Source organism: Trichophyton benhamiae, assembly GCF_000151125.1.
Source record: "Trichophyton benhamiae CBS 112371 chromosome Unknown contix01456_5.r1.exp, whole genome shotgun sequence".
Taxonomy (NCBI): Eukaryota; Fungi; Ascomycota; class Eurotiomycetes; order Onygenales; family Arthrodermataceae; genus Trichophyton; species Trichophyton benhamiae.
This window is the reverse complement of record NW_003315080.1, coordinates 770,396-789,669: the sequence shown is the minus strand read 5'-3', so window position 1 is coordinate 789,669 and position 19,274 is coordinate 770,396. Positions and strand designations below refer to the sequence as shown.

Here is a 19,274-nt window from a genome sequence, read left to right as displayed (position 1 = left end):
CAGTTTAACATAGGAAATGGATTACTATGTGAACGAGTTTTCAAGGACCGGCTTACATGGGCCAGGTGAACTATGACGCCCTCCTTTTGAAGACAAGTAGTACTCTAAGCTAATTTTTAATGAGTAGTGAGCTGGTATAGAACCCGTGAGCAAAACTGGAAGGACGAACTAGAGTTCTTGAACAGGTCTTTGGATATACCAGTCCTGTATATCTTAGCCACGAATGATACTGCACTTCGGCCAGAGCTTTCGCGGAATATGGAACGGAATATCAAACATTTGACTAGGGCTGAAGTTGTTGCTTCACACTGGGCTCTCTGGGAAAGACCTGAAGAATGCAATACGCATATTAAAAGCTGGATCGAAGGAGTGGTGTTTGGGAGGAAAGTGAAGCTCTAACAAAGGCTTACTATTACAGTGGGCATTGATTTTCCCAAAAAGAAGAATTTTATTACAGTTATATACATACTCGTGCGTGATTGACAATTACAACTCTTTTTCCATGTATAGAAACTTATCAAAAACATAACTGATGAGTTAGACGGCTGGCCCCCTCTATCTACTAATGTTCTAGGACGGTATACTTAAATTGTGCCCCAATCTTCTCAAGATTTTCGACGTACTCATCCTCCAGGGACGCAGGCGTAAGGTAGCCCCCCTTAATAGTTTGCCCAACCTTCTTGCTTCTAGATAGAATCCGGGCAGCCTCCGCGAGGAAAATTCCCGTAAGCTTATACGGGCATCCATCGTAACGGAACGAACCGAGCACTCTGATATTTTTCTTTCCGGGCTGATCCTGCTTAGCAGTAGCAATCCCCCTGTATTCGACTGAGAAACCCGATTTGGCATCCTCTTGTAGGCCTTCGCCAGGAGGGTAGAAATAACGTGATAGCACCCACCTGACTGGTGACAGTAACAGGACAAATGCTGTAACAATGAGAGCAAAGTGAAATGCAACGCCAGTAAGGGTATTGCGGGTTTTCATACTCTCCCAGAACCTAAATTTTTGGTTAAATAGTTGAGGCATTAAGGAACTGGTACGGTGGACAATTGCAGTATCGCATGCCTCACAGACACAGGTGGTACCAACTCCAATGTCTGGAACATAATGCACACCAAAGATGCGGCGAAGGATGGGGACTGATTTTGGCTGAGCCGGCTTCGAGACTGAGATTCTGTACGGGTCACCACTGCTGGAATCAAGGTTGTCAAAGAAGTCGATAATAGTTCTAAGGGTGCCACCACTGAACTTTCCCCTACAGGTCAGAGTTAGCAGCGATACCGCCTAGAGCTATCGCCAGCTAAACGTACTTTATGTGGTAAAGGGACATGTCTGTCTCATCCGTGACAACACCAAACTGATCCTTGATGGACTTTGCCATGAAGTAGGTAAGCAAGTCAGCTGGTGCGCTTTCTATACCATTCGCAGATATCAACTAGAATTCAGTTAGTTAAAATGAACCCCATTGAAAACAGAGCAATAATGCATAGGAGGCTCATACAATAGCGCCTGTAGACTTGGCGGTTTCGTGAAATTTCTTGACCATATCGCAAACCCAAGGCGCCTCTCCTGTCCTATATGGAAATTAATATCCAAAGAAGTAAAAACGGAAGAAATAAGGGGCTTCAGAGCCGTACACGTCAACATAGTGGGTACCGTTTTCAGCACAGGCCTTGACCACAGGGGTAGAGTGCTTGCGATATGGGCCTACGCAGTTGATGATAACCTTCGTTTTGCAGGCCAGATCCTTCAGTTCAGTGTCATTGAATTGAACCGAGAGGATTTCTATGCCAGGTTAGCATCAAATCCGTGGAAAATAGTTCAGTCTAATAGGTTAGGTGGATGTAGGCAGCCTTCGTTACCGTACCTGGAGCCTTGCGGTCATCGTTATACGTAAGTAGTTTGGCAGACAGGTCCTCCAGCTTCTTCGTAGAGCGGCCAGCAATTCCCCATGCGAGGTTGGTAGGAAGATTCTTGACAATGTGTTCGGCGCATAGCTTCCCCGTGTATCCGGTGGCTCCCAGGAGCACAATCTCAAGACTGCGGGGCGATGCCATCGTGATATTTGAAGTAGCTGTGGGCAAAGGCAGGGCGACAAAAAGACAACAAACAAGTTTTAAAGTGCTGGACACTATCCTTCCATGCCCTTGAGCAGCATTTTTTATCTTCTGGCCTGCTGCTCTCCCGCTTGTCTCGTCTGCATCCTTGCTTGTCGCCCCCTGGAAACCTGGGCCTTTCAAAACATCCAAAGTCGCCAAGCTTTATATCAGCTAAACCGAGGTATAATATCACGTGATATTACCTTATGGATCACGGGATCTCGCCAAGCCGGGCCTCGCGATCAGGTAAGCGAACACACACAAACGCCAAAGTAAGTGAGGGAGTAAAAAAAGAATTGCAACTTCAACTTCTCAATCATCACCTTTCGACTTTCGTTGCCGTTTCATCACATAACAAGCGCGACAAGATGACGAAGCGCACTAAGAGTACGTTAGAAGCACATAAAAATATTTCCCAGACTGTGTGATTGCTAACTAATTCCTGCAGAGGTCGGCGTTACCGGTAAATATGGTGTCAGGTACGATTTTGCAGTCCTCTCCCCGATGGTCGAAGCAGACAACGCAGAAACGAAGCTACTGCTCGAACGAAGAAGATGGAAGGAGATCGAAGGTTAACCTGGGTGAAATGATAGATACGGTGCCTCGCTCCGAAAGCAGGTGAAGAAGATGGAAGTCACCCAGCACGCCCGTTACATCTGCACATTCTGCGGCAAGAACAGCGTTAAGCGCACTGCTGTTGGTATCTGGGAGTGCCGTTCCTGCCGCAAGACCGTCGCCGGAGGTGCTTGGACTGTCTCGTAAGTTGATTTCCCGGCAGTGTTTTTCAATCATGGTCCGCCAGACTTGAAAACTGCCGCAAATCTCTTGATACTGGGGAAATGGAGGAGAGGGGGCAGACTGCTGACATGGAAATTTTTGCATGATATGTAGCACCGCTGCAGCTGCCACCACCAGATCAACCATCCGACGTCTACGAGAAATCGCTGAGGTATAAATTTGGGCTGGTACAATGGAGTTGCTATTTCTTTAGTTTTAATACATGGGGATTTTTTTTCTCTTGCACTTCCAAATCAAAAACCATGTGATGATGACGTCCTCAAACGGTCCCCCTCTCGCACTCTTTCCGAGCGAGTGAGGGAAAAGTACAAACAAAAAAAAAGAACGAAACCAATAGGATCGCATGAAAGGGTCGACTGCTTTTTATGTCTCTGTCGATAGCACGCACAAATGCCCAGGCTCAAGCTCACAAAACGAGGTCCGGCGAATATCGACTATTACCAATAGATGTTAACGCAATAAAAAGACAAATAAAAATCCTATTGATTCTCAATGGCCCGCGCCACCACCACGCTCCTGGCTTCTCCAGCTCTATCTTTCCTCTTTGGCGCTGACCATCCAGCAACGTTCACGTTTCTGCTGCTCTCAGTCCCGGGAGTAGTATCCTGTAGTCCTGCAGTGGCCAGGTCAGTCGCTGCCTTCGCCCAGCCTCCTTCACCTGCTTGCTAACTGTCCTGACTGTCTCACACTCCTCCGCTGTCTCCCTCCAGCCGTCCTAGCTGCCGGCCTCACCTGCGCCCTCCATCCCTCCAGGCTTATTAAGCCAATCCCAGTCAGGCGATGCTTACCTAACGTTGTCATGAGCCCAAGTCACGTTGCCGGCGCTATGCCCAACACGGCGTAGCGCGCCGTCTGCCCATGCTTCAAAAAGAACGGCCGGCTGGTTCGCCCCCCACAACTTTCTTTCCTCCTAACATCACAACCTCACTTCTCGCCTTGCTTGCCGCCGTGCTGCGTCGAGGAAAAGCTGCCCTCGCTCGCCAGCTGCTCTTCATGCCGTACTCCACGCCCGCAAGCTGTACTCCCGTCCCCTATCGCTGCTCCAGCAATGTCAGATACATGTATTGTGTGCTTAGGCGACCTTGGCGAAGGCGATGCCGCTGACGTCGTGCCAAGCCTACTCACTGCAACAAGCCAGCCGCCCAAGGAGAACACTGCCATTGAGACTGTTGAGATCGCCCATCTGCTTCCCTGTGGCCATAACCTGCATAATGAATGTCTGAAGCCCTGGGTTGAACGAGCAAACAGCTGTCCGATTTGCAGACAGAACTTCAATGTTGTCGAGTTGGTAACCAAAGTTGGAGGTACGCCCACTTGTTCCTATTCCATAGCAGCATTTTTTGATAGAACTATACTGACTGTAGTTTCGTTTGCAGGGCCTGCCATATCTTCATATGTCGTGGAAGACCGAGTCCAGGTCGCTGATATCGATCCGTCTATGCTTGGGGATGACTTGCTTGAATACACAGACGAGTTTCAGCCCTGTTCAATATGTGGTGACGATGACAACGAAGCTGTACTTCTGCTATGTGATGGGTGTGATATTGCATGTCATACCTACTGTCTGGGCTTAGATTCTGTCCCGTCTGGACCATGGTTTTGCATGCAATGCAATTCTCAACGTGTCCTTTCAACCCCAGTCCCTACCCCTTCTCTTCGTGTCTCCCGTCGACGCACCAGGGCAGATCAACTGAGGCATATCGCCAACACTCAGGTAAATGCTCTTCACTGGGCTCGAGTGTGGCAGTCCGTCTGGGACCAGCTTCATCTTGATCTTGATTTTCCGTTTGATGATGAAGAAGACAATGGAGTTGGCCGCACTCTACTCCAACGAAGACAAGAGGAGACGAATCTTAGAGAGTTTCGAGCCTGGCAACGACGAATCCGGGTTGCTGAACGTCAAGGCGGGTCGAGCAGGTTACGGGAAGCCGTTCCTGCTCTCCTCGAAATGCGCAGAGGCTGGCCATCGCGACCACGGCCGAGGATTCAAACTCCAGAACCAGAATCTATAGATGAAATCAGAGCTTGGAATGCCTTTGAGCGAGCAAACGCTGTCCAGGAAGGGACATCATGCAATAAAAGGAAACGAAAATCTCCTACTGCCTCTCCGGTGGAGCCCGAGCCCGCCCAGCCAGAAAGAAAGCTCAAACGACCACGAACAAAACGTCCAGAGGCTCTAGCAGATATCCTTGATCATGGAGGAGAATCATCAAGCCGAGGCAGTGGCAGATTACCCAATGGCGATGATCAGCCACTCAACAGTCACTCTCCCCCTTCAGGACCAAGCTTCCTTCAGTCCTTGCTCAAAGAAGTGGAAGAGTCGTCAACACCCAACATGCATACTGTCCCACTTCGACTAGCCTCATCTCCCTATAATCCCACAGAAATGAGCTCTTCTGGCCCCTCATCGCCCGCTCTCTCCCCTCTCTCCTCTAGCCGTTCCTCTTCTCGTCCATCGTCTACCACTCCACCACCGCGCTCTGTTGACTCCGCCCCAAGCGACTTAAACTTTTCCTCTCCAGAATTTTCCCCTTCCCGCTCTCCCGCTCCCACACGCAATGCATCATCAGAAGAAAGTTTACGGCGTTCTAGAAGGCGTATACCCGTTGGTCTTCAACCTTGCCATGACCTATCTTCCTCATCCCATCCTTTGCGATCTAATGAATCGTCACCTACACGTGGTTTATCTCTTTCCACCAAATCCCACCTCCAAAGGATGGTCAGCTCCGCCCTAAAGCCATATTATCGTCGGAAGGAAGTTTCCAAAGAAGAGTACACCGATATCAATCGCAGAATATCCCGTCTGCTTTATGACCAGGTCGATGCATCTGGTGCCCTTGACTCTGAAACCAAGTCAAAGCTCGCTATCATTGCCAGTGAAGAAGTCAACAAAGCCGTTTCTATGCTACGAGATCTCAGGACAAACGAAGCTAGTGACAGCAGTGGCGCTGGATCGGCGCTAACTTCGTCCTGATATCTGTCTAATAATGAATAATCTTGATGACCCAATGAAGAGCGAACGAATTCCGAATTCCTGCGCGATACGTGCCTTGTGAAAAAAAAAAAAAAAGAACGACTTTCGAACGTAATTCAAAATTCCGACATGTATTATTATACTGGCCTAATATGTTTAACGAGACAATTTTTTTTTTTTTTATTGTACTTTCAGATTCGTTTACCCTCAACTATCGGCGTTTTCTGGTCCGGTTTGTAAGGGTTATGTGATTCGCGGAGTATGAGCGTTACCCCGGAGTTGGTTTTCGATGCATTTGGTGATTGCACTATCGTTGGGGGATTGTGGGCTACTAGACTACAGGCGTGGAGGATGCATTTTCAACAGCTCAGAACAAGTCTTTATGTAGCAATATTAAAGGAAAGACGCTCTCATCCACCCATCAGCATTGACAGAACGACATCGCCGTTTAGTTGACCCTGCTTTTTCAAGTTGCTATGAACTTCCACTTCGACTTTGATTTCGACTGATCAGCATCTAACGTCCATGATATACCCAATGATGAAGAATTGCTGCTCTGGAACACGCTGTTCCATGCTAGGTACGTATATCATATTAAATTGATGCTCTATTGCTAATGTGGATATAACACCTAACTTGCAACGCATTTATTTGATCTATTGAATATCATTTCTTGTCGCCCAGTGTAGCAGTGTCTGTTCGCTGGCGATCGGAAGTTGTTACTTCAAAGAAAGTGTGAGACGGTAGCCCCCGAGGCTATACGGCATATATCTCCCGGCAGAGGGGCCTGCGCCTCGGTATCTGCACCAAGGCCAGTAAGACGCTCTATAAGAGCTGTGACCCCTTCATGATGCTCATCATGGAGATCTGCGACACAGTACAGAGCCGTCAATCCTTCCTGAGATATATCTGTGGCCTTTGCTCCGTGATCAAGCAGTAGATTAACGACTGTGAACATCTCCGCAATCCCTAATCTTTCTGTGAGGGCGAATAAAAGCGCTGTCCGGCCTGACAAAGACCTGTCATTGATACATGCTCCGTCTGCAAGTAGTCTCTCGATGATTCCTACCTGGTTCCTGTGGGCTGCCCTGTGGGGCAATGTCTCTCCGTAGAGAGTCGAAATGAAGATATCGGGCTATCTATGGTGTTCTAAGCAAGACTGGAAGAGCGAATACCGCCCCGTAGTATGCAAGTACATGCATTGGTGTCTCGCCCAATTTGTCTGTAACGAAGACTGAGGCTCCGTGCTGTAGTAGCATCTTAATAACGTCCGTGTTCAAGCGCTCGTCTGTTGGTCGAGGGCGACAGTGTTTCACCATTGCGCGAGCGATGGCTGTAGCGAACTCCTGGCACAAGCAGAACTTGAACTGCCCCAACAGTGTCGGGGGAGGAAGCGCTGATATGCAATGTAGTGTCACCTATTCGAGCTGATGGGGGCTTGCTGCTTGACGCTGTCTTTTTCCTCAGAAGAGAGGTGCAGAGCGGGTTATGGACTCTGACGAGCCATATTCAACTATAGCAGGTAAATTCTGATAGTTATTGCGGATGTTTCATGGCAGCGATCGGATTTAAAGGGGTAAACCATCCAATTCCCTAGCTAAGTCCGATTCTCAACCCGTGTATTCCGTTAACTATCACTAACTAACACAGCATATCCATAGTTAGAGCTTTGATACGCTATATTGATCCCGGCCATTAACTATGCATAAATTAAATTATAGGCTAGCCACTTCTCTGCAGACCTTCGTCTTCCTCAGACACGACATGTTGTCTCTCTCGGAGTAAAATGGACACGACCGTGACGTCATGGCAGCAGATCCGGAGTTCAATGGTCATCCTTGCTTCCAGCAGACCTATCAACGAACAACAGCCTGTGGGCTTATTGTTGGTTCCTACAGATAGATGTAGGCGCTTGCCTTTTTTCTAGGCCTCAAGCGAGAGAGATAGCCTTGCTCTTTCATCCGGCACGTTTTTGCCGCGAGCTTTATAATATACCCGCCCCAGCTACGGAAAGGAACCGGCAATCTGCTACGTTTCATATGCGGTATATGCATGATGAGTTCATCGTCTCGAGCCATGGGATCCTTTTTGCATTGGTTCGACTCCCTTGGGGGATCGCATCATCGTACTTAACCCCCATCGTGTTGATATGTCATGTCGGCATTGCAGCCGGTCATGACTGGGTGATCGGCTCCGGGCCTTCGTTTTGTTTAAGACCGACAACGGATTTGAAATCTGCTTTTAGGGGTATATATATGCGTGTATATATCCCATTGTTGAGCGGTTTTGGATATGAACCACCAGTTTCTCCCGAGTTGCCTACCATCCAGCTTGCTTCCTGAATTAACTACCGAGCCTGATATACGCGATTATTCTGTGTTGACCATGGCAGATCATACAGCTGCATCTCACTCAATGGACCCAGAAAAGGACGCCAATATCCCAGAGCTAGCCCAGAATAACAGCAACTTGCCAGAATCATCGCGTTTTCATGAACCCGACCTCGAAAAGGGGGAGTTGCCTGGATCCGCCCCCTCACCCCCTCTATCCTACGATGAGCCCAAGAAAAACCCCGATCTCGTGAATTGGGAGGGTCCCCATGACCCCGAGAACCCAAGGAACTTCAGTCGTATGAGGAAGTGGTACATCACTATGATGCTCTCTCTCTTAACCTTCTGCATCACTTTCTCGAGCAGTGTCTTCAGTCAAGCTACGGCAGTAACAGCAAAGATATACGGTGTATCTGTGGAGGTTACCACACTGGGTACCGCACTTATTGTACTGGTAGGTGAATAGGACATCTAAGTGCCCATTTAAACTTATACTAATGGTATACTGAAGGGGTTCGCTCTTGGGCCAATTATTTGGGGACCCCTTTCCGAAGTGTATGGTCGACGACTTCCTATGCTCGTCTGCTTCACCATTTCTGCCATATTCCAGATTCCCGTCGCAGTAGCACAAAACCTTGCAACCATCCTCATCTGCCGATTCTTGATCGGTGCCTTTGGCTCTGTGACTCTTGCAGTCGTCGGCGGTGCCTTGGTAGATCTCTGGGAGCCTGTTGACCGCGGTATTGCAGCCGCTGGTTTCTGCGCAGCCACCTTCTTGGGACCCATTGCTGGACCTATTATTGGTGGATTCATTGTCCCTTCACATCTCGGTTGGCGATGGACTAACTGGATTACTCTCATTCTTGATGCCGCAGTTGGTCTTGTGGCCTTATTCAGCCTCCCAGAGACTTTTGCTCCAGTTATCCTGCAAAACCGAGCAAAACGACTGCGATATGAGACTAAGAATTGGGCCCTCCACTCGACTCTTGACGAAAGTCCCTTGACAATCAACGATATCTTTCACAAATATCTGAGCCGTCCATTCGAGATGTTAATCCTAGAACCCATTCTTTCCCTAACAACTATCTATCTTTCTGTCGTCTACGGAATCCTCTACCTCTTCTTCTTTGCATATCCTATCTCATTTGGAGAAGTTCGAGGCTGGGAACACCCCGGTGTTGCTGCTCTACCCTTCATTGGCCTTTTGATCGGTATTCTACTTGGATGCGCCGTCCTTATCTACATCAGCAAACACCAATACGCTCAGAAACTCAGGGAGACTGGCAACCTAGTCCCAGAAGATCGCCTGCCACCCATGATATTTGCTGCCTTCACTCTCCCTGCTGGCTTGTTCTGGTTCGCCTGGACATCATCGCCTCATATCACCTGGGTCCCGCAAGTTATCGCCGGTGTTCCCATAGGCTTCGGGTTGATCATCATTTTCTTACAGGGGATAAACTATGTCGTCGACGTTTACCTTATATATGCCAACTCAGCACTAGCTGCCAACACTTTCATCCGAAGTTTGCTGGGAGCAGCCTTCCCTATGTTCGCTTCTCAAATGTACCACAACCTCGGAGTTGCATGGGCTAGCAGTGTATTAGCCTTCATCACTCTAGCTATGATTCCGGTTCCGATATTGTTCTATGTATACGGAGCTAGAATCAGAGCTATGAGCCGCTTCGTTCCAAAGGTGTGATGGTATGTATATTTAATTGCATTCATATCTCTCGTTTGTAGAATCAGTTACATCTAAAATTGGGAAGCTGTGGAGTTGTATAGTTATGCATATATGAAGGAGGCATTTTTAGATCAGATTTAGAGTATATAATATATTGAATTATCCTTATTTCAACATATCCTCTTCTACACCTCCTAGTCTTCATCCTGAGCTCAATATCAACTTGACCAAAATGTATCGAAGGAGGCCTGTCTGTTCACTTTTGAAACGATACCTCGGTGAAAGTCACCTATCACGTGACTAAAATAGGGTTTACGTAAGGCAAAACGCGCTCGCGCATCGAAATAACTATGAATTTACGACCTTGAGCAAGCCTGAACGGCCCATTACACGGGCAGAGCTCATATCTGTCATTTTATTGCTGGTGCCGAGTTGTCCAGCCTGTCGCAGTGAGCCGGTTCGAGTGTCTCACTTCTACATATTCAAATCCACGGTAACTGCGAAGAAAGCAGCCGACCACAAACAGCGCGGAGCTGGCTCTGAGGGCCGAACGTCCATGATCAAGATACACAACCTTCCCTATCACGACACACATCTTCAGGGGCCGCGCATAGGCAATTGTATATCCTCAGGTCATAAATAGTCTATCTGACACCATTCCAGGACTTGGTGACGGCCGGAAACCACATGCGATGCCTGCGCGCAGACGAACCCGTAAATCCGCTAAGGCGGCTCCGGTCGAGGAGGTAGAAGAGGCAGTGGAATCTGAGGAGCAGGAAGAGGAGGAGGAAGAAGAGGAAGAAGCACAATCTGACCAGGACAAGGGAGGCGGCTCGTTACATAAACTTCAGTTTAACCAGGCAATTTCATGGAAAACCGGGAAAGCTATTCCTGTTGCACATCTACTCCAAAGACTCGAGGAGCTAGGTTCAGAGCTACGAATGCTAGATCAAGAGGATATAGATCGAAACTCGTTGACAAAGGTCTCTCAGGAGCTAGCGGATGGACATCTCTTGGGGCATAGGGATAAAGGTGTTCGCGCGTGGACAGCCTGCTGCGTTGTGGACATATTGCGCCTGTGTGCTCCCAATGCGCCTTTCACCGTGAATCAATTAAAGGTACATACCCATTATTTCTTCTCATATTAGCTACTCTAGCTCACTCGAAATGGTAACCTAGGATATCTTCACATTGATTGTGACTTCAATTATACCAACGCTGGCAGACCCCTCCAACGCATATAATGATCAACATATATATGTTCTTTCCTCACTAGCAGACGTCAAGAGTATCGTGCTGCTTACAGATGTCCACGCTCCTGATACCCTGATCCTTCCTCTATTCTCTTCATGTTTCGATATTGTGTCGGGATCTTCCAAGGCGTCAACCGGGGAGGACCTAGCAAAAAATGTGGAATACGATATGACACGACTGCTTGCTCCAATCATTGATGAAGCGCCTAGTTTAGCGCCAGAAGTTATTGACGTGATCGTTGCGCAGTTCTTGCGCGTTGACCCTCGGGCTATTGACCATTCCTTGTCTACTTCCACTGGGAAGGGCAAAAAGGGAGCCACCGGCGTTGTCGATGCAAAGCAGGGAACGCTACTGCTGAAAGACTACCCCCCAGCTTATAACATGGCAAAAGCGATATGTAATGCTTGCCCAGAAAAATTAACCAGCTACATCAGCCAATACTTCAATAATGTCATCTTGGATGCTTCTGGCCCCTCCGGTATCAATGGGTTGAAAAATCGCCGCAATAGCTTGGACGAGTCTGAAGATGAGGGTGAAAATATCAAAGATCTTAACAAGGCTCATAGGCTGATACGGGAATTATGGCGAGCCTGCCCGGATGTACTGCAACATGTTATCCCACAGCTTGAGGCAGAGCTATCCGCAGATTCCATTTCCCTTCGCCTGCTGGCAACACAGACTATTGGTGACTTAGCAGCAGGAATTGGTGTTGCAGGCCCGCCTCCTGATCCATTATTGGATCCGGCTGCCTACCCTCGTCCTTCACTAAGTGATGATACAGAATCTGTCTCTCAAGTGAATGCTCTTTTGAATCCTCTATCACCCAAGCCATTCTCGCAATCCCACTCTTCAGCATATGAAAGCTTCCTATCTCGCCGCCAGGATAAGTCCCCTTCTGTACGAGCCTCATGGGCAACGGCAATTGGGAGGATACTCCTCACCTCAGCTGGAGGTACAGGTTTGAATACCGCAGAGTCAAATAATTTGATAGCCGGGCTCGCCAGGGCCCTAGGAGACGCCGACGAAAAGGTCCGGATTGCTGCTGTAGAGGCCCTCGCAAAATTTGGCTATAAGGATGTCATCAAGAAGCTTGGGTCTGACGGCGGCCTTTCTGAGCCTGACTCTCTTCTTTCAGTGCTAGCAGCGCGAGTTAAAGATAGGAAACATGCAGTACGTGAACAAGCAATGAACGTGCTAGGAAAAATGTGGGCAGTGGCATCTGGCGATATCGAAGCAAACAACGAGGAGGTTATGACCATTCTTAAAGATGCACCTTCGAAAATCTTCGACGCTTACTATACCAATGACCTCGATCTTCAAGTGCTTCTTGACCATGTCATCTACGAAGTGCTTTTGCCCCTTACTTATCCACCGATAAAGTCTAAGCAAGCCAAAGGCCAATCGCAGAAATCAAAGACTGCTAAGGGCAATCAGGAAGATGATGTAGACCCTGACTCCATACGTGCCCGTCGTATTCTCACATTGGTCAATGGACTAGATGAGAAATCAAAGAATGTATTCTTCGCTTTTCAGTCTCGACAGCTCAAAATGCGAGCCTTCATGGATTTTTATCTGACTGCATGCGAAGAATACAATGTAAGTCTCCTACGTCTCTAACTTGTATTCAATGGGTACTGACTAATATGCAATGTTAATAGGGAGGTGTTATGGATGATAATGAGGAAGCGGTCAAAAGTAAACTAACAAGAGTCATCGATCAGCTCTCTAAAATGCTCCCAGAGGCCTCACGGGCCTCTGCGGACCTGTGGAAGTTTGCAAAGATGCACGATAGGCGCAGCTACCAACTCATCCGATTTGCCATGGCCGCTGCAAGTGACTACCGGATTGTAGCGAGGGCTATACGAGAACTGTCCAACAGAATCTTGTCGAGTACATCCGCAACTACAACAATGCTTGAATCTTTGATCCCTCTGATTTACCGCAGCAGCTCCCTGATCTTCAACAGAAGCCACATACCCTGTATTATGACAATATCAAGGACCGATGAACATGGGCTAGGCAATATAGCGCATGAATTTCTACGTGAAACTTCGTCACAAAATCCAGAAGTTCTCGAAACTCATGTTCAAGAAATGTGCAAGGATCTAGAGTCGCAGGCTCCCAATGCGCAAAGAAGTGATGATCCTGCTGTCGAGGAAATCCTAAAGGCCTGTGCCGGGTTTGCTAAAAAGCTACCGGCAAAACTACCAACTCATAAGCAGTTCCAAGTAGCTCTAATAAATTATGCGATGTACAGCTCGTCCCCAGTTGCGGCAAAGTGCGCAGTTTCAATAATTATGGCAACTTCGGACAAGAAAGAGATGTATGCTCGGGACCTTGTCAAGAAGAGCGTGCAGAAATTCACTTACGGATCTAACCACTTCCTAACCAAACTGGCAGCTCTCTCTCAACTCACGCTTCTCGCATCCAATGAAGTTGACCGAGAAGAAGACGCCATTCTCAGGATTGCTACAGATCAGATCCTATTCAAAAATCGCAACCCAGATCCAAATCCTGGGTACTCATGGTCTGACGAAGCGGACGAGGAACTACAAGCTAAGGAGTGGGCTTTGAAAATACTTGTGAATCGAGTGCGCTCTAGAGAATACTCTGATGATGATGAAGAATTCAGACAATATGCAGACTCGGTCTATGCTATTTTAAATACTCTCATTGAGAAAAACGGAGAGCTTTCGAAGACTGAAGATACCCCTTGGTCACAAAGGTCCAGGCTTCGTTTGATGGCTGCTAAATTAGTTGTCAAGCTTTGTGCCTCAAAATCAGTTTGTGACCGAATGTTCACGCCTCAGAATTTTAATGCCATTGCGCTAGTGACTCAAGACCCTCTGCTCGAAGTAAGGCGAGGCTTTATCGGCCAAGTTAAAAAGCGACTCGTTCAGACACCAAATCTCAACCCCCGGTGGTACCTCATTACATTCCTCGTCGCGTTTGAACCAAATGGAAACCTTTACGATAGTACACTTACATGGATACGATCAAGAGCGTCCTTCTTTTCCCGCCGACCAAGCAGTTCCGCCGCTGGCTCAGACCAGCAATCATCCCAAACGACTATGGAAGCTCTATTTGCTCGTCTTCTCTCCCTCCTTGCCCACCACCCCGACTACCCACCTGAAGGGTCCGATGAAATGACAATTGAGGAGGATCTAGTTAGTTTCTGCCGATATATCCTTTTCTACCTCTCTGCAGTCGCCAATGAAAACAACCTCTCCTTGATTTTCCACATTGCCCAGCGCGTCAAGCAAGCGCAGGACGCAATCTCAGACCCCGAAGCATCCCCAATAATGTCCGCCCGACTACATACCCTTTCAGATCTATCCCAAGCCCTCATCCGCAGGTTCGCAGAATGTTACTCTCAACAACACAAAATTGGTGGCAGTGGCAGCAGTGGGGTAGCCAATATACTTCAGACGTTCCCAGGAAAGATGCGACTCCCCAGCAGTCTATTTGCAAATATACCGAGCCACGAAGAGGCTCAATCAACAGCTGAGAAGAACTTCCTGCCTGAGGTGGTTGAAAATAGGCTAGACCGGGTTGTTCGACGGTTCATGAAACCGAAGACCATGAATGCAAGCTCTGTGGCCGGAAAAAAGCGGAAGATTGACTACAAGTCGAGTGCCAAACCAACTGCAGACGATGACGATGACAACGCATATGAGAATGGAGGATCTTCGAAGAAGCAGCGAAAGGAGAAAAAGCAAACATCATCCCGAACCGTTCCTATTCGCAGGAAGTCTACGGCGGGTGGCTCTGAGTCCAAACGCAAGAAAAAGAAGGACGGAGATGATTGGGATTCTGACGGCGATGAAGGGGCCAAGCCTTCATCAGCAGCAGCGCGACGGAGATCCGGTAGAGGTACGAAGAATATGAATGTTAGCTATGCGGAGGGTGACAGTGATGAAGACGACAAGGAAATGCAAGCGTGGGATGAAAGAGGGGATCAGCGGGAGGAGGCCCCTGACTCGGAAGAAGATGACAGTGACAACGACAGTGCCGAGGAGGGTGAAGGTGAAGAGAACGATCTCCCTCAGGTGCCTGAAGACGCCGAGATGAGCGATGTTCCCCAGGACCTATCAACGCCGGAGGTATCTTCGTCGCCAACGCCTGAGCCATCCTCGCCAGCCCCGGAGACACGAAAGTCCAAACGAGGCCGGCGCGCAAAGTCCGCACCTAAAGCTGTGAAAAATCCACCAGGCAGGCCGAAGAGGAACGGCAAAGCATGAAACTGCTATATTACTTTCATTTAGTTTCAACGCTCACTTTACTCAACGCTGCCCATGTCTTTTTAAGAATCCCCTTCCCCCCATTGATTTGCCGGCATCTGATCTCCATCCTTCTACATTAATCAAATATCTCTGTGCATATAATTGCTTCAAATCTTTGTCTTTGATTTCCCCTTTTCTTATATAGCCAGCAATGTAGTTATGGAATTAGATGGGTTCAACCACTCTTCTACAGCATGTCTGTATTCACATATTACTGCCTATTTGAATGAACAAAAGTCTACACCAACACCTCTCTTAACAATTAACGAAGCGTAATAGGATGCATCTTGTCCCAAGAAAGAGAAAGTAAGACAGCAAGAGAAAAGGCAACTAAAAGGTATATTAACGAAACAGAAATTTAAGAATAAACGGTAGGAGCGTACAAAAAATGCATCATGCCAAAAAATAGATATTGAATCCGCTCGAATTCCGCCGAGATCCCAGTGAAGTAAGTAAAGGGAAAGGAAAAGGAGAAGGAATAGACAGACAAGTATCAATGATGAGTGGCGGGGCGTATGAATGTGAGAATCGATGGTGAGGAGGGAGGGGGGGTAACGTAAATTTGTATAATTGATTCCATTTATCCGTCCATTGGCATTAAGCTGGCTTGTTTGCACTTGAGTGTTCGCTTATTTCATAAATGCGTTCCATCACGCAGCACCAGACGAATCGTTACCTGCAGACGTGCTCGTACCAGTTGGGGCACTGCTTTCTTTAGTTGCTGAGCTGTTGCTTGGTGTCCGTCGAACGGGTGGCGGGCCGCTACCCCCTTTCTCCCTCGCCAATCGCGCCGCAACGGCCTCCTTGTGATTTCTGTTTTTGAGATGGACCTCAAAGTTCTCGACGGTCATTGCTGGGCCGGGCGTGTAGAGTTTTCCAGGGCAGTCATTGCAGCGGATTCGGGGGAAGTATTTGTATGGTAGTTTTTGGCCGGGATGTGTTTGGGCTGCGTTGGGGATAGGGAGGTTTGTGTTTGGATCCACGGCTGTGTAGCGCATTGTTCCTTCAAAGGAGTCGTTGGGGTATTGTCTTTTAAGGCCTACAAGGCCTTGGATGAGCCACTGAGGAGGAGGGGGCTGAGAGTGTGCGTGGTTAGTGAGCCGTTAGGTTATGGTGAGGTAAATGTAGTAAGGGTATGCTTACCGGCTGGGTTCCTGGGGGTAATGGATGGGGTGCGTCAATGACACCATGGAACTGGGGAGGGTTGGTCGGCTTCTTTGTCGCGGAGCCAGGCTGGCCTTGGGATGGTGGAGGCCCCATAGATCCACGAGCACTTGATTTCCCAGTGGGAGTCGAGGATGGGCCACCGGGAGACCCCGTGTATTGTCTCGAGCCAGACTTGAGGTCGCGCATGAGGCGTCGTAACTTATCCGGATTTATCTTCAGTTTGACAATAAGGTTCTCGGGTGCCTCTGAGCTTTCCTCTCTATAGTTCTGCCGTCTGGCGGATGTTCTTGTTTCGTGAGAGTGGGATACGGTTGTCTCGGGCGTTGCTGAGCGGCCCATTTGTCCTCGTATGGCTGACTGGGCCATGGAAGAGGCTTGTCTCATACCTCTTGTTCTAGCAGTTCCCTGGTTGAGACGAGACATGGCTGGAGATCCGATGGAAGACTCTTCGCTCTCGGAGGACTCCGACTCTTCCAGACCATCACGGTGGCCGGTAGAGGTTCTGCCACGGCGACTGGTACTTGACCGTTTGAATAGTCGACTTTCTTCAATGGATGAGGCGCACCCTGGTATGACCGAGGAAACGATCATGGTCCGAATAGTTCGTTGACGGTCCTTGAGTTCAGGCAGGATCGGTCCTCCTCGCCTGTTGACTCGTTTCTGTCGTCGTTGCTCACGCGAGATGGAGCCTTCCGTCCGATCAAGTTCTGCTTCATTGAGCTCGTATAGGTAAGGGGTATATTCCTTGGCAACGTTAAAGGGGCGGAAAGTGGATGGAATAGGGGATGGTTGGAAGGCGTCTCTCAGGTCTGGGTCGTCGATTGGTCGGCCGTCGAAGGGGTATGAGACGACATACAGACTCTTGGTGAATAGTTGGACCTGTTCACGGATAGAGTGTGCGATTGCTGTGGTGAATTCTCCCGGCAAGGACAGGTCCTGGGACATTTGGATAGCAAAGCCTTCCGGTGAATTGTGGGGATCGTTCAGTTCCCATTCGAACTGGTCTATAAGCGTGTGTTGTCCGATGGTGATGTTCAGCTTTATGAGAACCCGGAGCTCATCGTTCTTGTAGGCGGAATAGGGCAAGTGTGGGTCCAGAGGCTCATCTTCGATAAAGACCTGGGGGTAGAAGTCTGCCAGCTGTTCATGAATGCTCTGAGTGATCTGCCGCACAAGCGGGCCACAAGATTCGAGCGGTAGACCGAGATCCTCCACCAGCTTCTCGGCAAAGACGTCGACGGGGGTGACGCGATCGTGGAGATTCCATGTAAAAGTATCCCGAACCTTGACCTTTTCCCAATCGATGTCGAGCCTGATCGGAACGAGATGTTCATCCTGGTCTGACTGGGTAAGCATGTCCTCTCGCGGTATGCGCAGCTCTTTGGCCTTCCGCCCACCTGGCCGCCTCCGGTTGGATGGGTAGAGAAGCTGTGGGTGCTGCGACCTAAGATCTGTCCTGGTGTTACCGTATCCTTCGTAGCCCGGGCCGAAGATGGCAGCTGGGTTGACCTGTCTTTCCTGGTTGAGGGCGAGATAGTAGTCTCTTTCCTGGAGCTTCTGGCGGAGCACTTCCTGGTGTGTATTCCGTGTAGCGGCAAGGGCGGAGTGACCCCATTCTCGGTATAGGTAGTCTTCCAAAAGCACCTTGTCTAGGGGTGTCTTGCGCGGCAGACCGTCATCCTCTATTACAGGAGAAGCAGCAGCAGCAGCAGCAGGCGCAGCAGCGGTAGACTGTATGATAGAGCCAGAACGAGACCGTTTTCGACTGACTCCGTTTCCGTTTGTGATGCTAGTTTCTTGCGGAGAAGGGGAGCTGGCACCACCTTGTCTAGTAGCAGACTCATCCCCATCCCCGTCACCACCACCACCACCACCACCTCCTCCTCCTCCTCCTCCTCCTCCACTACCACTCCCTCCTCCGCTTCCTTCTTCTCCGCCGCCCTCAGCAGCATGAGCTGGTCCGTCTGGAAGCTCTGAGGCGCCCAGTATAGCTCTAGCATTCTGTTTCCCTTCCAAGATACCAGCGGGTATGGCTCCGTTATGGCCACCAGGAGCTAGCTGCTGGTCCTGTGGCGACTCCGCCGGCTGCTCGCTGCTACCTGCGGCGGGAGCTACAGGCTGAGGCGAGTGTGAATGTGAATGCGAGCCCTGTAGCGCACCATCTGGCTGGCCGGTATTCTCCTCGGCTTCCGGCCACGGCATGGTCGATGGTTGCGATGTTGCTATGCTAACTTAAAAAAAAAGTGTCTGTAACAAAAAGAGTCGACCAAGGTCGTCGTCAGTGCCGCGTCCCAAAACACCACCAACACGAAGCTCCGGCGGAAGCAAGACGGTCAGGGGCCACAGTCTACGTGGAGCAGGGCATACCGGAATCGCGCAGTGAATGCGACTTGCAAGGAGGTAGCAGATTCAACTACTCGGTAAGAGGGAGAGAGAGAGTAGCGAGAGAGAGACGGTTCAGGTGTCTCCAACGCGGTCGAAACGAAGGCGACGAACGAAGCTGCAACCCAACGCCGGCCGTCTAGAGGCGAGAGGCGAGTAACTAGCAGTCAGGAATTGGCCTGCCCGTCAGCGAAGAGAACGACCGAGAATGCGATGCGAAAGATGGAATCATCGTCGGCTTCTTGCTTGTTTCTTCCTCGTTTCTTCGTCTTTTCTTCGTCCTTTTTGCTCCTTTGGCGTCGCTG

At 49.2% G+C, this 19,274-nt stretch overlaps 7 protein-coding genes across 7 annotated transcripts; 3 read left to right on the top strand and 4 right to left on the bottom strand.

The window, feature by feature from the left end:
• Positions 1–562: 562 nt before the first annotated feature.
• Positions 563–1,382, bottom strand: ARB_03283 (uncharacterized protein; the record flags this gene model as incomplete). The annotated part of the gene is made up of 2 exons (XM_003010536.1): positions 563–1,256; positions 1,312–1,382. 2 exons carry the CDS (start codon positions 1,380–1,382, stop codon positions 563–565), a joined length of 765 nt encoding a protein of 254 aa, XP_003010582.1.
• A 204-nt stretch (positions 1,383–1,586) lies between these two features.
• Positions 1,587–2,420, bottom strand: ARB_03282 (uncharacterized protein; the record flags this gene model as incomplete). Its single annotated transcript, XM_003010535.1, has 3 exons — positions 1,587–1,786; positions 1,869–2,220; positions 2,361–2,420. 3 exons carry the CDS (start codon positions 2,418–2,420, stop codon positions 1,587–1,589), a joined length of 612 nt encoding a protein of 203 aa, XP_003010581.1.
• A 214-nt stretch (positions 2,421–2,634) lies between these two features.
• ARB_03281 (uncharacterized protein) lies at positions 2,635–3,024 on the bottom strand (the record flags this gene model as incomplete). Its single annotated transcript, XM_003010534.1, has 1 exon — positions 2,635–3,024. The coding sequence occupies one exon, from the start codon at positions 3,022–3,024 to the stop codon at positions 2,635–2,637; it is 390 nt and encodes a 129-aa protein (XP_003010580.1).
• Positions 3,025–3,946: 922 nt separating this feature from the next.
• On the top strand, positions 3,947–5,872 carry ARB_03280 (uncharacterized protein; the record flags this gene model as incomplete). The annotated part of the gene is made up of 1 exon (XM_003010533.1): positions 3,947–5,872. The coding sequence occupies one exon, from the start codon at positions 3,947–3,949 to the stop codon at positions 5,870–5,872; it is 1,926 nt and encodes a 641-aa protein (XP_003010579.1).
• A 2,385-nt stretch (positions 5,873–8,257) lies between these two features.
• ARB_03279 (MFS multidrug transporter, putative) lies at positions 8,258–9,901 on the top strand (the record flags this gene model as incomplete). Its single annotated transcript, XM_003010532.1, has 2 exons — positions 8,258–8,656; positions 8,813–9,901. The coding sequence occupies 2 exons, from the start codon at positions 8,258–8,260 to the stop codon at positions 9,899–9,901; spliced, it is 1,488 nt and encodes a 495-aa protein (XP_003010578.1).
• A 674-nt stretch (positions 9,902–10,575) lies between these two features.
• On the top strand, positions 10,576–15,378 carry ARB_03278 (uncharacterized protein; the record flags this gene model as incomplete). Its single annotated transcript, XM_003010531.1, has 3 exons — positions 10,576–11,001; positions 11,063–12,733; positions 12,796–15,378. The coding sequence occupies 3 exons, from the start codon at positions 10,576–10,578 to the stop codon at positions 15,376–15,378; spliced, it is 4,680 nt and encodes a 1,559-aa protein (XP_003010577.1).
• A 692-nt stretch (positions 15,379–16,070) lies between these two features.
• On the bottom strand, positions 16,071–18,789 carry ARB_03277 (uncharacterized protein; the record flags this gene model as incomplete). The annotated part of the gene is made up of 2 exons (XM_003010530.1): positions 16,071–16,496; positions 16,564–18,789. The coding sequence occupies 2 exons, from the start codon at positions 18,787–18,789 to the stop codon at positions 16,071–16,073; spliced, it is 2,652 nt and encodes an 883-aa protein (XP_003010576.1).
• Positions 18,790–19,274: the final 485 nt, after the last annotated feature.